The sequence below is a fragment of the Oncorhynchus mykiss genome, chromosome 12 (genome assembly GCF_057628025.1).
Source record: "Oncorhynchus mykiss isolate SJ-2025 chromosome 12, ASM5762802v1, whole genome shotgun sequence".
NCBI lineage: Eukaryota > Metazoa > Chordata > Actinopteri > Salmoniformes > Salmonidae > Oncorhynchus > Oncorhynchus mykiss.
This window is the reverse complement of record NC_143033.1, coordinates 9,432,501-9,447,407: the sequence shown is the minus strand read 5'-3', so window position 1 is coordinate 9,447,407 and position 14,907 is coordinate 9,432,501. Positions and strand designations below refer to the sequence as shown.

Genomic DNA, 14,907 nt, shown 5'->3' with positions numbered 1-14,907 from the left:
ACAGGGATGCAGCTTAAGCCCCACCCTCTTCAACATATATCTCAACGAATTGGCGAGGGCATTAGAACAGTCTGCAGCACCCGGCCTCACCCTACTAGAATCTGAAGTCAAATGTCGACTGTTAGCTCTCTAACTAGACCTCCTTCCTCCCACATGGACATTACCTCCCTTCATTCACAACCCAGACAAACAGACATTGTGTCTCTGTGTGTCACACCACATCAATGATTTGTTTATCAGGAAAAAATCTAAATACTGTACAGGCTACAGGCTACAGGCATACAGGCTACAGGCTTACAGGCTTACAGGCTTACAGGCTACAGGCTACAGGCTACAGACTACAGGTTGCAGGCTACAGGCTGCAGGCTTACAGGCTACAGACTACAGGCTACAGGCTACAGGCTACAGGCTACAGGCTACAGGCTACAGGCTACAGGCTACAGGCTTCAGGCTACAGGCTACAGGCTGCAGGCTACAGGCTACAGGCTACAGGCTACAGGCTACAGAATACAGGCTACAGGCTACAGAATACAGGCTGGGACACTGCATGGAAAGTGAATAGAACAAAACAATAACATGGTAATGTGGTTAGATTTATCAGATCTGACCCTGGATGTCCTTCCTGCTTTTCAGGGATGTGGTCACACCATTGATATTTACATGTTAGTCTGTAGTTTGCAGCAATACCTGATATGTGTATATACAGTATAGTATACATACAGTGGGGAGAACAAGTATTTGATACACTGCCGATTTTGCAGGTTTTCCTACTTACAAAGCATGTAGAATTATTTGTCTAATAGGTACACTTCAACTGTGAGAGACTCCAAAAATCCAGAAAATCACATTGTATGATTTTTAAGTAATTAATTTGCATTTTATTGCATGACATAAGTATTTGATACATCAGAAAAGCAGAACTTAATATTTGGTACAGAAACCTTTGCAATTACAGAGATCATATGTTTCCTGTAGTTCTTGACCAGGTTTGCACACACTGCAGCAGGGATTTTGGCCCTCTCCTCTATACAGACCTTCTCCAAATCCTTCAGGTTTCGGGGCTGTCGCTGGGCAATACGGACTTTCAGCTCCCTCCAAAGATTTTCTATTGGGTTCAGGTCTGGAGACTGGCTAGGCCACTCCAGGACCTTGAGATGCTTCTTACGGAGCCACTCCTTAGTTGCCCTGGCTGTGTGTTTCGGGTTGTTGTCATGCTGGAAGACCCAGCCACGACCCATCTTCAATACTCTTACTGAGGGAAGGAGGTTGTTGGCCAAGATCTCGCGATACATGGCCCCATCCATCCTCCCCTCAATATGGTGCAGTCGTCCTGTCCCCTTTGCAGAAAAGCATCCACAAAGAATGATGTTTCCACCTCCATGCTTCACGGTTGGGATGGTGTTCTTGGGGTTGTACTCATCCTTTTTTTTCCTCCAAACACGGCGAGTGGAGTTTAGACTAAAAAGCTATATTTTTGTCTCATCAGACCACATGACCTTCTCCCATCCCATAATGAGTGGAGAACAGGAGGGCTTCTTAAAGCAAAACTAACAGGTCTGTGAGAGCCGGAATTCTTACTGGTTGGTAGGTGATCAAATACTTATGTCATGAAATAAAAAGCAAATTTATTACTTAAAAATCATACAATGTGATTTTTTGGATTTTTGTTTTAGAAATTACAGACCTCTACATGCTTTGTAAGTAGGAAAACCTGCAAAATCGGCAGTGTATCAAATACTTGTTCTCCCCACTGTACATCACATGCACCCATAATGAGACAAAGCAATTAGCCTGTTAAAACATGTATCTGACTCCATAAAGATAATTAGCAAAATGCAAGAGACTATAGTTCAGTTACAGTAATAGAACACTGTAGTTCAGTTAAAGTAATATAACACTATAGTTACAGTAATATAACACTATAGTTACAGTAATGGAACACTATAGTTACAGTAATAGAACACTATAGTTACAGTAATGGAACACTATAGTTACAGTAATGGAACACTATAGTTGAATTACAGTAATAGAACACTATAGTTACAGTAATGGAACACTATAGTTACAGTAATAGAACACTATAGTTGAGTTACAGTAATAGAACACTATAGTTACAGTAATAGAACACTGTAGTTGAGTTACAGTAATAGAACACTATAGTTACAGTAATAGAACACTGTAGTTGAGTTACAGTAATATAACACTATAGTTACAGTAATATAACACTATAGTTACAGTGATAGAACACTATAGTTGAATTACTGTAATAGAACACTATAGTTACAGTAATAGAACACTATAGTTGAGTTACAGTAATAGAACACTATAGTTACAGTAATAGAACACTGTAGTTACAGTAATAGAACACTATAGTTGAGTTACAGTAATAGAACACTATAGTTGAGTTACAGTAATAGAACACTATAGTTACAGTAACATAACACTATAGTTACAGTATTAGAACACTATAGTTGAGTTACAGTAATAGAACACTATAGTTGAGTTACAGTAATAGAACACTATAGTTACAGTAATAGAACACTATAGTTACAGTAATAGAACACTTTAGTTACAGTAATAGAACACTATAGTTGAGTTACAGTAACAGAACACTATAGTAGAGTTACAGTAACAGAACACTATAGTAGAGTTACAGTAATAGAACACTATAGTTACAGTAATAGAACACTATAGTTTCAGTAATGGAACACTATAGTAGAGTTACAGTAATAGAACACTATAGTTGAGTTACAGTAATAGAACACTATAGTAGAGTTACAGTAATAGAACACTATAGTAGAGTTACAGTAATATAACTCTATAGTTGAGTTAGAGTAATAGAACACTATAGTTACAGTAATGGAACACTATAGTTACAGTAATAGAACACTATAGTTACAGTAATGGAACACTATAGTTACAGTAATAGAACACTATAGTTACAGTAATAGAACACTATAGTTGAGTTACAGTAATAGAACACTATAGTTACAGTAATAGAACACTGTAGTTGAGTTACAGTAATATAACACTATAGTTACAGTAATATAACACTATAGTTACAGTGATAGAACACTATAGTTGAATTACTGTAATAGAACACTATAGTTACAGTAATAGAACACTATAGTTGAGTTACAGTAATAGAACACTATAGTTACAGTAATAGAACACTGTAGTTACAGTAATAGAACACTATAGTTGAGTTACAGTAATAGAACACTATAGTTGAGTTACAGTAATAGAACACTATAGTTACAGTAACATAACACTATAGTTACAGTATTAGAACACTATAGTTGAGTTACAGTAATAGAACACTATAGTTGAGTTACAGTAATAGAACACTATAGTTACAGTAATAGAACACTATAGTTACAGTAATAGAACACTTTAGTTACAGTAATAGAACACTATAGTTGAGTTACAGTAACAGAACACTATAGTAGAGTTACAGTAACAGAACACTATAGTAGAGTTACAGTAATAGAACACTATAGTAGAGTTACAGTAACAGAACACTATAGTAGAGTTACAGTAATATAACTCTATAGTTGAGTTAGAGTAATAGAACACTATAGTTACAGTAATAGAACACTATAGTTTCAGTAATGGAACACTATAGTTGAGTTACAGTAACAGAACACTATAGTAGAGTTACAGTAATATAACTCTATAGTTGAGTTAGAGTAATAGAACACTATAGTTACAGTAATAGAACACTATAGTAGAGTTACAGTAATAGAACACTATAGTTACAGTAATATAACACTATAGTTACAGTAATAGAACTCTATATTCGAGTTACAGTAATAAAACACTATAGTTACAGTAATATAACACTATAGTCGAGTTACAGTAATAGAACACTATAGTTGAGTTACAGTAATAGAACACTATAGTTACAGTAATAGAACACTGTAGTTACAGTAATATAACTCTATATTCGAGTCACAGTAATAAAACACTATAGTTACAGTAATAGAACACTATAGTTACAGTAATAAAACACTATAGTTACAGTAATAAAACACTATAGTTACAGTAATAGAACACTATAGTTGAGTTACAGTAATAGAACACTATAGTTGAGTTACAGTAATAGAACACTATAGTTGAGTTACAGTAATAGAACACTTTAGTTACAGTAATAGAACACTATAGTTGAGTTACAGTAATAGAACACTATATTTGATTTACAGTAACAGAACACTATAGTTGAGTTACAGCAATAGACAATCAGTAAATGTCTGAGAATGGAATTCTAAATACAAGTGTATTTAATAACTCTGTAAAATGAATTAATTCATATACAAGGCATAAAGCTTAAGTTACAAGGCAAGACAGAGAGAGAGAGAGAGAGAGAGAGAGAGAGAGAGAGAGAGAGAGAGAGAGAGAGAGAGAGAGAGAGAGAGAGAGAGAGAGAGAGAGAGAGAGAGAGAGAGAGAGAGAGAGAGAGAGAGAGAGAGAGAGAGAGAGAGAGAGAGAGAGAGAGAGAGCAGTTCAGGAACAAGAAAGAGAAAAAGAAAGAACAATGAATCTAAGACCCTTTTATAAGCATTTGAGTTGTTTTGATTCAAAATCTGAGTTGTTGACCAATAGTACTACTGTAAAGTTAACCTCCAATCAGATATCAGACCTACATGACGTCACCTCTGCTCCTCAGAGGTGAGACAATGGGGGTTGGCGAGATCAACACAGAGAAGGCTGAATTCCTAAGACAACGCAGAGGACATTCTTGTATACAGTTAATAAGAAGAGTCACTTCGGGACGTTAGCCCTACATCATCCACCCTTGAACACGTCTTATTCTGCATCAGACAGAAGTGTTTCGATTTGGACGGCCAGCACTGTAGTCACTGTAGACAATCTTGTGACCAAGTAGTTCATGGTGATAGCAGCATCACCCCAGAAGTGTCCTTTAGGCTGGTATCATTGTATTCTTTAGACATACAAATGTCCTTAGGTAACACGTTCCCTGTAAGCAAGCTACAAAAGAATGTTCCGTTCTTCCTTGGAAGACCAAACACATAACTGAAGGTACATTACATCACAGATTAATCCACATTTCAATGAACAATAAAATAGTCAGTTTATCTGATTGGTCAATAGCAACTTCAGATATAGTTTTATCAAAACAGTCAGATGAATACTAAAGATATAAAAGATAACTGTCATAAAAAGTATATTTTAAATTAAAATTCTCTAACTCTCCTACTACCTTTGAGAGAAAATCATGTGAGAAAATAAAACAACGAATCAGAATTTGGAAATAATCAAGAACAATTGTTGAAGTTAAATCAAAATAACTTTCACATATTAAAGGTATTAGCATCTCAGTTTACAGCACCCGACATTAGCATACCAATGGTGAAAGATCTATGGCCATTCTGTGAATAACAAAACAATGACTTTTCGAAGCACACCCACATCTACAGTATTACACTCAGCTGGCCGCATGCACCACGCTTGGGATAACAAACTATTCTTTGTGTCTTACACAATGAGCCATTACATTTTATCTAGCACTCTGTACACGTCACAGAAAGCACATTCAAGAAAGTCACCCTACTGTATTATAGCCATCACAAATGCACATAGAAATGAATGAGTTGCAAAGGAAGAAATTATTAACACGTTATCGTCAAATAATCAACATCCAAAGGTTTAGGAGAAAGCTCAAAATCTAGTAGAATTGAGACCATACATCATCTCAACATTTCTGCATTTTATGACCACAAGAGTTACAAAACCTAATTGAATAGTTGTTTCTTTATTTTATCTTTATTTAACTAGGCAAGTCAGTTGAGAACAAATTCTTATTTTCAATGACGGCCTAGGAACAGTGGGGTTAACTGCCTGTTCAGGGGCAGAACGACAGATTTGTACCTTGTCAGCTCGGGGGTTTGAACTAGCAACCTTCCGGTTACTAGTCCAACGCTCTAACCACTAGGCTACCCTGCGGGCCTGCATTGTGCCTATAATATTATACACAGTTGATGGGAAAGTCACTTTGGGGTCTGCCTTACAAGTCAGTTCCTATATCTGCACGATCAGCTGTTCTGTCTACAGCTTCTCTTGACTTGAGGTCATGCCGAAGTAACATTAATTTAGGAGCTTTCTCTGGTAGTAATGCCGTTCGGCTTCACAGATCAATAGATTCTGGCATTATAGGATAACAGAGCAACAATTAGGGACCTTCAGCTCTCCTGTCCTCTATATTAAAGTTGGCTTCAATAACCTTCTTCTTTCTTCTCTGCTGCTAACAGGGTGATCTTCTAGAGGTCTTCTTGCCTGACCACCACCATGGAAGAGCAGGCAGTGTCCAACAGTAGTCCCCAGCATGGCCGAGGCCTGGTCAGGCAGAACGTCATCAGGTGTGGCTGGCTGAGGAAGCAGGGAGGCTTTGTGAAGACTTGGCACACACGCTGGTTCGTACTTCGAGGGGAACAGCTACACTATTACAAAGACGAGGAGGAGAATAAAGCCCTGGTGAGTGACCGCTGAACCTCATGCTGTAATGCTGTGTGTAGTGCTACATGTTTTTATTTTAGAATTATTTAACTGGGCAAGTCAGTTAAGAACAAATTCTTAATTACAATGACGGCCTACACCAGCCAATCCCTGACGACGCTGGGACAATTGTTTGCCGCCCAATGGCAGCGCACAATGTGATACATGTGATACAGCCTGGATTCGAACCAGGGTGTCTGTAGTGACACCTCTATCACTGAGATGCAGTGACTTAGACCACTGAAACAGGGTGTCTGTAGTGACTACTCTATCACTGAGATGCAGTGACTTAGACCACTGAACCAGGGTGTCTGTAGTGACTACTCTATCACTGAGATGCAGTGCCTCAGACCACTGAACCAGGGTGTCTGTAGTGACTACTCTATCACTGAGATGCAGTGCCTCAGACCACTGAACCAGGGTGTCTGTAGTGACTACTCTATCACTGAGATGCAGTGACTTAGACCACTGAACCAAGGTGTCTGTAGTGACACCTCTATCACTGAGATGCAGTGACTTAGACCACTGAACCAGGGTGTCTGTAGTGACTACTCTATCACTGAGATGCAGTGCCTCAGACCACTGCGCCACTCGGGATGACAATACACAGTACAAGTTCAGATGTAGAGATATACAGTACAAGTTTAAGGTACAATGACAACGCAGATAGCCTGTGAAGTGTGACCTGCCATTCAACACTCACTACCACATACAATGATTTACAAAGGGGTTTATAAGTAGTTTATCAACTGTTGATTATTATGGGGTATGGTGTGTAGATTGATGAGGATTTGTAATTTTTTATTTAATCCATTTTAGAATAAGGTTATAAATTAGCGAAATGTGTAAAAGAGGAAGGGGTCTGAATACTTTCCGAATGCACTGCACATGTCTGGAATTATGCTTGTTTAATGTAAATATTGCCTTGTAACTTAAGCTTAATGCCTTGTTTGTGATTTCATTCATTTGACAAAGTTATTAAACACAGTTGTATTTAGAATTACATTCTCTTGGAAACACAGAATCGTCTAGAATGTCAGATGGTGAAGCATGATTCGTAATTCCAGAGAACCTGTTTTCACTGCTCCAGAGTCCAATGGTGGTGAGCTTTACACCACTCCAGCCAACCTTTGGGATTGCGTGAGGCTTGTGTGAGGCTGCTCGACCACGGAAACCCATTTCATGATGCTCCCAACAAACAGTTCTTGTGCTAACGTTGCTTCCAGTGGGCAGTTTGAAACTCGGTAGTGAGTGTTGCAACCGAGGGCAGACCATTTTTACACGTTTCAGCACTCGGTGGTCCCGTTCTGTGCGCTTGTGTGACCTATCACTTCGCGGCTGAGTCGTTGTTGTTCCTAGACGTTTCCACTTCACAATAACATCACTTACAGTTGACCACGGCAGCTCTAGCAGAGCAGTGCCACGCTTAAAGTCACTGGGCTCTTCAGTAAGGCCATTCAATTGCTAATGTTTGTCTATGGAGATTGCATGGCTGTGTGCTCGATTTTATACACCTGTCAGCAACGGAAGTGACTCAAATATCCGAATCCACTACTTTGAAGGGGTGTCCACATACTTTTGTATATTTAGCGTATTTATACTCGTGCAGTATTCGCTACACTTCATTTTCATTGATAAAGTTGATAAGTCGCTGGCCTACATAATTATGCCATCCCCTTCCTCTGGTACATTGTGTTCTTTGTGTAAATGATTATGTGTGGGAGAGATGTGTACTGGCAGGAACATGGAGACAGAAGGATGGCGTGCTGATGGCAAGACCACACGTCCTAACCCCCCCCCCCCCCATACACGAAGCCATGACCTCTAACCCCCCCAACTCTCATTCCTGACATTCCAGCGGGGCAGATCCCAGACTACATTCCCATAGTATTCCCACTCTATTCTATACCATATCCCCAATGGCCTGCCTCTTCTCTATCGTAAACATTTAGATGCATAAGGAGATAATGTGATGAGTGAGCTGCGTGTGTGTGCATACGTGTGCATGCATCTAAGACTGTTTAGGAACTTGAATCATGTCTGATGTCACGAACCCGGCTCGAAGTTCATAACAAAAGGGAGACAACGTGGAGATGAAGAATAACAAAATATATTTATTAACTGTGGTAACGTAAATACAATTAACAACAGTGTGTGTTTAGTCAGTAGTGTGAGTGAGTGGTCGCGTGTTTACATGTGATAATGAGGGGTGCTGAAAGGTGCCAACGCAAACAAACAAAACAGCCACAACCAAAATCTGTAAATGTGTCTGCATAGAGAGAGTCTCCTCAATGAATGGGGAAGTGGTGTATTTGGCCTGGTGACAAATCCGAGCACAGGTGTGTCCCATTTCTCTGATGACCCTCCCGGCTCCGCCCACCGACATCCTATTAAGGAAAACAAGAGCAAAGAGAAAGAATTCGGCAGACGGCGTGAGAGCGTCGTCACACTGAGGCAACCAGCATCATATCTGAGGCAACCAGCATCATATCTGAGGCAACCAGCTTCATGTCTGAGGCAACCAGCATCATGTCTGAGGCAACCAGCTTCATGTCTGAGGCAACCAGCATCATGTCTGAGGCAACCAGCATCATGTCTGAGGCAACCAGCATCATGTCTGAGGCAACCAGCATCATGTCTGAGGCAACCAGCTTCATGTCTGAGGCAACCAGCATCATGTCTGAGGCAACCAGCATCATATCTGAGGCAACCAGCATCATGTCTGAGGCAACCAGCATAATGTCTGAGGCAACCAGCATCATGTCTGAGGAACTAGCATCATATCTGAGGCAACCAGCATCATATCTGAGGCAACCAGCATCATGTCTGAGGAACCAGCATCATATCTGGGGCAACCAGCATCATATCTGAGGCAATTAGCCCTTCCTATTATCGTGTTTTCTGTTTTCCTGGGCAACAGAGTCAGGCAGATGCTTGTGGTGCTCCTTTGTCAGACAGCCATTAGAGCTAACGAGGCTAACGAGACATCACATTCCATGACTGGGCTAATTAATACCCATGTTAATGCAGCCTCTTCATCACCCTGTGGTGGCTGACTGGGATAATTCATACCCATGTTAATGCAGCCTCTTCATCACCCTGTTGTGGCTGACTGGGATAATTCATACCCATGGTAATGCAGCCTCTTCATCACCCTGTTGTGGCTGACTGGGATAATTCATACCCATGTTAATGCAGCCTCTTCATCACCCTGTTGTGGCTGACTGGGATAATTAATACCCATGTTAATGCAGCCTCTTCATCACCCTGTTGTGGCTGACTGGGATAATTAATACCCATGTTAATGCAGCCTCTTCATCACCCTGTTTTGGCTGACTGGCATAATTAATACCCATGTTAATGCAGCCTCTTCATCACCCTGTTGTGGCTGACTGGGATAATTAATACCCATGTTAATGCAGCCTCTTCATCATCCTGTTGTGGCTGACTGGGATAATTAATACCCATGTTAATGCAGCCTCTTCATCACCCTGTTGTGGCTGACTGGGATAATTAATACCCATGTTAATGCAGCCTCTTCATCACCCTGTTGTGGCTGCTTTGCACCTAAACTCATAGTCACAGGAAACCTATTCCCTATATAGTACACTATTGTTGAACAGAGTCCTATTGGTCCTGGTATATAGTACACTACTGTTGACCAGAGTCCTATTGGTCCTGGTATATAGTACACTACTGTTGACCAGAGTCCTATTGGTCCTGGTATATAGTACACTACTGTTGACCAGAGTCCTATTGGTCCTGGTATATAGTACACTACTGTTGACCAGAGTCCTATTGGTCCTGGTATATAGTATACTACTGTTGACCAGAGTCCTATTGGTCCTAGTATATAGTACACTACTGTTGACCAGAGTCCTATTGGTCCTGGTATGTAGTATACTACTGTTGACCAGAGTCCTATTGGTCCTGGTATATAGTGTACTACTGTTGACCAGAGTCCTATTGGTCCTGGTATATAGTATACTACGTTTGACCAGAGTCCTAGGTAAAGTTGTGCGCTACATAGGGAATAGGGTGCCTTTTGTAACGCAGCCATAGACTCATAGGTCAGAAGCCAATAACAGCTCAGTACCCCCTGAGTGAAAGGCGTGAAGTGATGCATTATGGGAGTCTGACCTGCCTGGTCCGTGTCCACATTAAGGGAGAGCTTTAGGCGCCCACTTGGTGTTTTGTCTTCTTTGATTAGAGAAGGCGTGTGTGTGTTTGGGTGTGTGTGTGGGTGTGCGTGTGTGTGTGCGTGTTGTACTGCTCTCTCTGTAGACCAAGGAGATTAACTGCTGGAACAAACTGCTTGGTGCATTAGCCTGGCTGCCCGAGTTACAGTCACGTTTCCCTTCACTGACAAAAAAAAAAAACTAAGTTGTTTTTGGTGAAAAAGTGTAGAAAATGTATGTTGAGATCATTTGAGTTTTCAAGAAAAGCTATTTTTTTGTCCATTAATATAACATCATATTGATCAGAAATACAGTGTAGACATTGTTAATGTTGTAAATGACTATTGTAGCTGGAAACTGCACATTTTTTTTATGGAATATCTACATAGACATACAGAGGCCCATTATCAGAAACCATCACTCCTGTGTTCCAATGGCACGTTGTGTTAGTTAATCCAAGTTTATCATTTTAAAAGGTTAATCATTAGAAAACCCTTTTGCAATTATGTTAGCCCAGCTGAAAACTGTTGTCCTGATTAAAAAAGCAATAAAACTGGCCTTCTTTAGACTAGTTGAGTATCTGGAGCATCAACATTTGTGGTTTCGGTTACAAGCTCAAAATGGCCAGATACAAATGCCTTTCGTCTGAAACTCGTCAGTCTATTCTTGTACTGAGAAATGAAGTTTTTTCAGCAGTTTTCAGCTGGGCTAACATAATTGCAAAAGGGTTTTCTAATGATCAATTAGCCTTTTAAAATGATCAACATGTCATTGGAACACAGGAGTGATGGTTGCTGATAATGGGCCTCTGTACGCCTATGTAGATATCCCATTAAAAATCAGCCGTTTCCAGCTACAATAGTCATTTACAACATTAACAATGTCTACACTGTATTTCTGATCAATTTGATGTTATTTTAATGCACAACATTTTTTTTTTCTTTCAAAAACAAAGACATTTCTAAGTGACACCAAACTTTTGAACGGTAGTGTGGATTCAAGTTTCAAGTTAAGTTAGTCATATGTACGGGATACAAATGGTGTACCACCCAAGTTGCATGAATTCATTACTGTGGAAAAATGATAAATAGACACAACAAAACGTAATTGACGGTAGAACAAACGACAGCGGGACATTACAAAGAAACCCTGACTCAACTATGACCATTGCCTCAATTGATTCCAGCTTGGATTTTCACTCCTGGAATTCCATTCACAGCCCGAGCAAAGAGCAAAGAGCAAAGCAATTTTCTAAAGGGAAGGCAGAGAGCAGTAAAGAACAGTGATCCTATAGCTTCCGATCCTCAGGGAACTCTAGCGTTGTTCTGGCCTGGCTGGAACAGAGTACTGCTCAATGTTTCAGCTCAGATGGTGTGTGTGTGAGAGTTACAGAGAGAGAGAGAGAGAGAGAGAGAGAGAGAGAGAGAGACAGAGAGAGACAATCAGAGAGAGAGAGCTCGTATTCAGCTCAGCGGTGAATTGATTAAAGAGAACAACAGCTGTACTATGGGGTAGTGTTCTCGTTGTTCTGTTCTGTTCCCTTCCTCCTGTCTGCCGCCCACCTTGGTGTTTAGAGCTGTTTGACCCTGCTGTTTGGCCCAGGAGAGGTGTTCTGGGCTGGGCTGGGCTGGGCTGGGCTGGGCTGGGCTGGGCTGGGCTGGCTTCCAGGAAACCAGCCCTGGTCGTGGGTGGATGAGATTTTTAAGGTTACGTTCGAGGAAAACATCTACTTCTGTGAGTTGGTGGCAATGTTTTCTCCTCTGTTGAAAAGCATCAGAAAGGATATTGATGGATCACCCCAAACCCAGCTTCCATAACAGAAGTGGCCTGGTCTGTATTCTAAAAGGGTCTTGGAGTAGAAGTGCTGATCTAGGATCAGATTCCCCTGATCCATAGAAGGCAATTTGTTATAATTTAAAAGGTGGATCCTAGTTAAAGAGAGGGTGATGAAGGGTACAGAGGGTATCGTCACCTCTCTATTTAACCTGTATGTCATCGACTCTTAACAGCGTATCATTGCAGTACTTTGTATGTTAAATAGTCACACATGTCCAATCCTTCCCTAATTAGTTTGTGACAAACCTAGGCTTCCGAGTCCATACTGTAAATAACCTTTATATTTAACCCATATCAAGTGGACAACCTGGTGACATTCATCAACCCCAACCAGATATCATAAGTAGGAAAAAGAGGAATCGAGACAGAATCACTCATAACCAGGATACGTTTCCTGTGTGGTCCTCTCTGTTGAACTACTGTGGTCACTGGGGGGGTGACATGCAAATTCCTATTGCCAGCAATGTTATGTAAAGACTCTCGTTTCGATGCAGAGATATTACTGTGTTTAGAAGATCAACCCCGCTAAACGCAGCCTGCTTGGGTTTCATAAGAAGAAGCTCATATTGTTAAAACCCTTTGAAGCTGATGCTTAAGAGGGTGAAAAATAAAGTTGAAACATTTTGCTGATAGCAAAGCTTGCGGTGATCGAATGTAGAGGTATCTATTGCAAACATGCTTGTGCAAAACTGAAAGCAGGAACCACTGCTTTTTATCAGGGCAAGGCGACCGGAAACATGACCGAATACAAACAGTGTTGCTATTCCCTCTGCAAGGCAATCAAACAAGCTAAGCGTCAGTATAGAGACAAAGTAGAGTCGCAATTCAACGTCTCAGACACGAGAGGTACAGTATTTGGCAGGGTCTACAGTCAATTACGGACTACAAAAAGAAAACCAGCCCTGTCGCAGACCACAATGTCTTGCTCCCAGACAAACTAAACAACTTCTTTGCTCGCTTTGAGGACAGTACAGTGCCACCGACACGGACCGCTACCAAAACTCGCAAGGCTGCCGGACCAGACGGCATCCCTAGCCGCGTCCTCAGAGCATGCGCAGACCAGCTTGCTGGTGTGTTCACGAACATATTCAATCAATCCTTATCCTAGTCTGCTGTTCCCACATGATTCAAGAGGGCCACCATTGTTCCTGTTCCCATGAAAGCTACGGTAACTGAGCTTAATGACTATAGCCCCGTAGCACTCACTTCCGTCATCATGAAGTGCTTTGAGAGACTAGTCAAGGACCATATCACCTCCACCCTACCTGACATCCTAGACCCACTCCAATTTGCTTACCGCCCCAATAGGTCCACAGACGAAGCAAACGAAATCACACTGCACACTGCCCTAATCCATCTGGACAAGAGGAATGCCTATGTAAGAATGTTTTTCATCGATTACAGCTCAGCATTTAACACCATAGTACCCTCCAAACTCGTCATTAAGCTCGAGACCCTGGGTCTCGACCCTGCCCTGTGCAACTGGGTACTGGACTTCCTGACGGGCCGCGCCCAGGTGGTGAGGGTAGGAAACAACATCTCCACCCCGCTGATCCTCAACACTGGGGCCCCACAAGGGTGCGATCTCAGCCCGAGACGGCCTACAGGGAGGAGGTGAGGGCCCTCGGAGTGTGGTGTCAGGAAAATAACCTCACACTCAATGTCAACAAAACAAATGAGATGATTGTGGACTTCAGGAAACAGCGGAGGGAGCAGCCCTCCATCCACATCGACAGGACAGTAGTGGAGAAGGTGGAAAGTTTTAAGTTCCTCGGCGTACACATCACGGACAAACTGAAATGGTCTACCCACACAGACAGCATGGTGAAGAAGGAGCAGCAGCGCCTCTTCAACCTCAGGAGGCTGAAGAAATTTGGCTTGTCACCAAAAACAGTCACAAACTTTTAAAGACGCACAATCGAGAGCATCCTGTCGGGCTGTATCACTGCCTGGTACGGCAACTCCTCAGCCCACAACCTTAAGGATCTCCAGAGGCTAGTGAGGTCTGCACAACGCATCACCGGGGGCAAACTACCTGCCCTCCAGGACACCTACACCACCCGATGTCACAGGAAGGCCAAAAAGATCATCAAGGAGAACAACTACCCGAGCCACTGCCTGTTCACCCTGCTATCATCCAGAAGGCGAGGTCAGTACAGGTGCATCAAAGCTGGGACTGAGAGACTGAAAAACAGCTTCTATCTCAAGGCCAAAAGACTGTTAAACAGCCACCACTAACATTGAGTGGCTGCTGCCAACATACTGACTCAAATCTCTAGCCACTTTAATAATAACAAAAATTGGATGTAGTAAATGTATCACTAGCCACTTTAAACAATGCTACTTTATATAATGTTTACATATCCTACATTACTCATCT

At 41.5% G+C, this 14,907-nt stretch overlaps 1 protein-coding gene across 1 annotated transcript in view; it reads left to right on the top strand.

The window, feature by feature from the left end:
- The window catches only part of arhgap24 (Rho GTPase activating protein 24), a 226,581-nt gene that overhangs the window by 24,720 nt on the left and 186,954 nt on the right, over positions 1–14,907 (top strand). The window contains exon 2 of the mRNA XM_036936830.2: positions 6,270–6,492. Within this exon, the coding sequence (XP_036792725.2) occupies positions 6,307–6,492 (186 nt within the window). The 5' untranslated portion in view covers positions 6,270–6,306. The remainder of the gene's footprint in view (positions 1–6,269; positions 6,493–14,907) is intronic.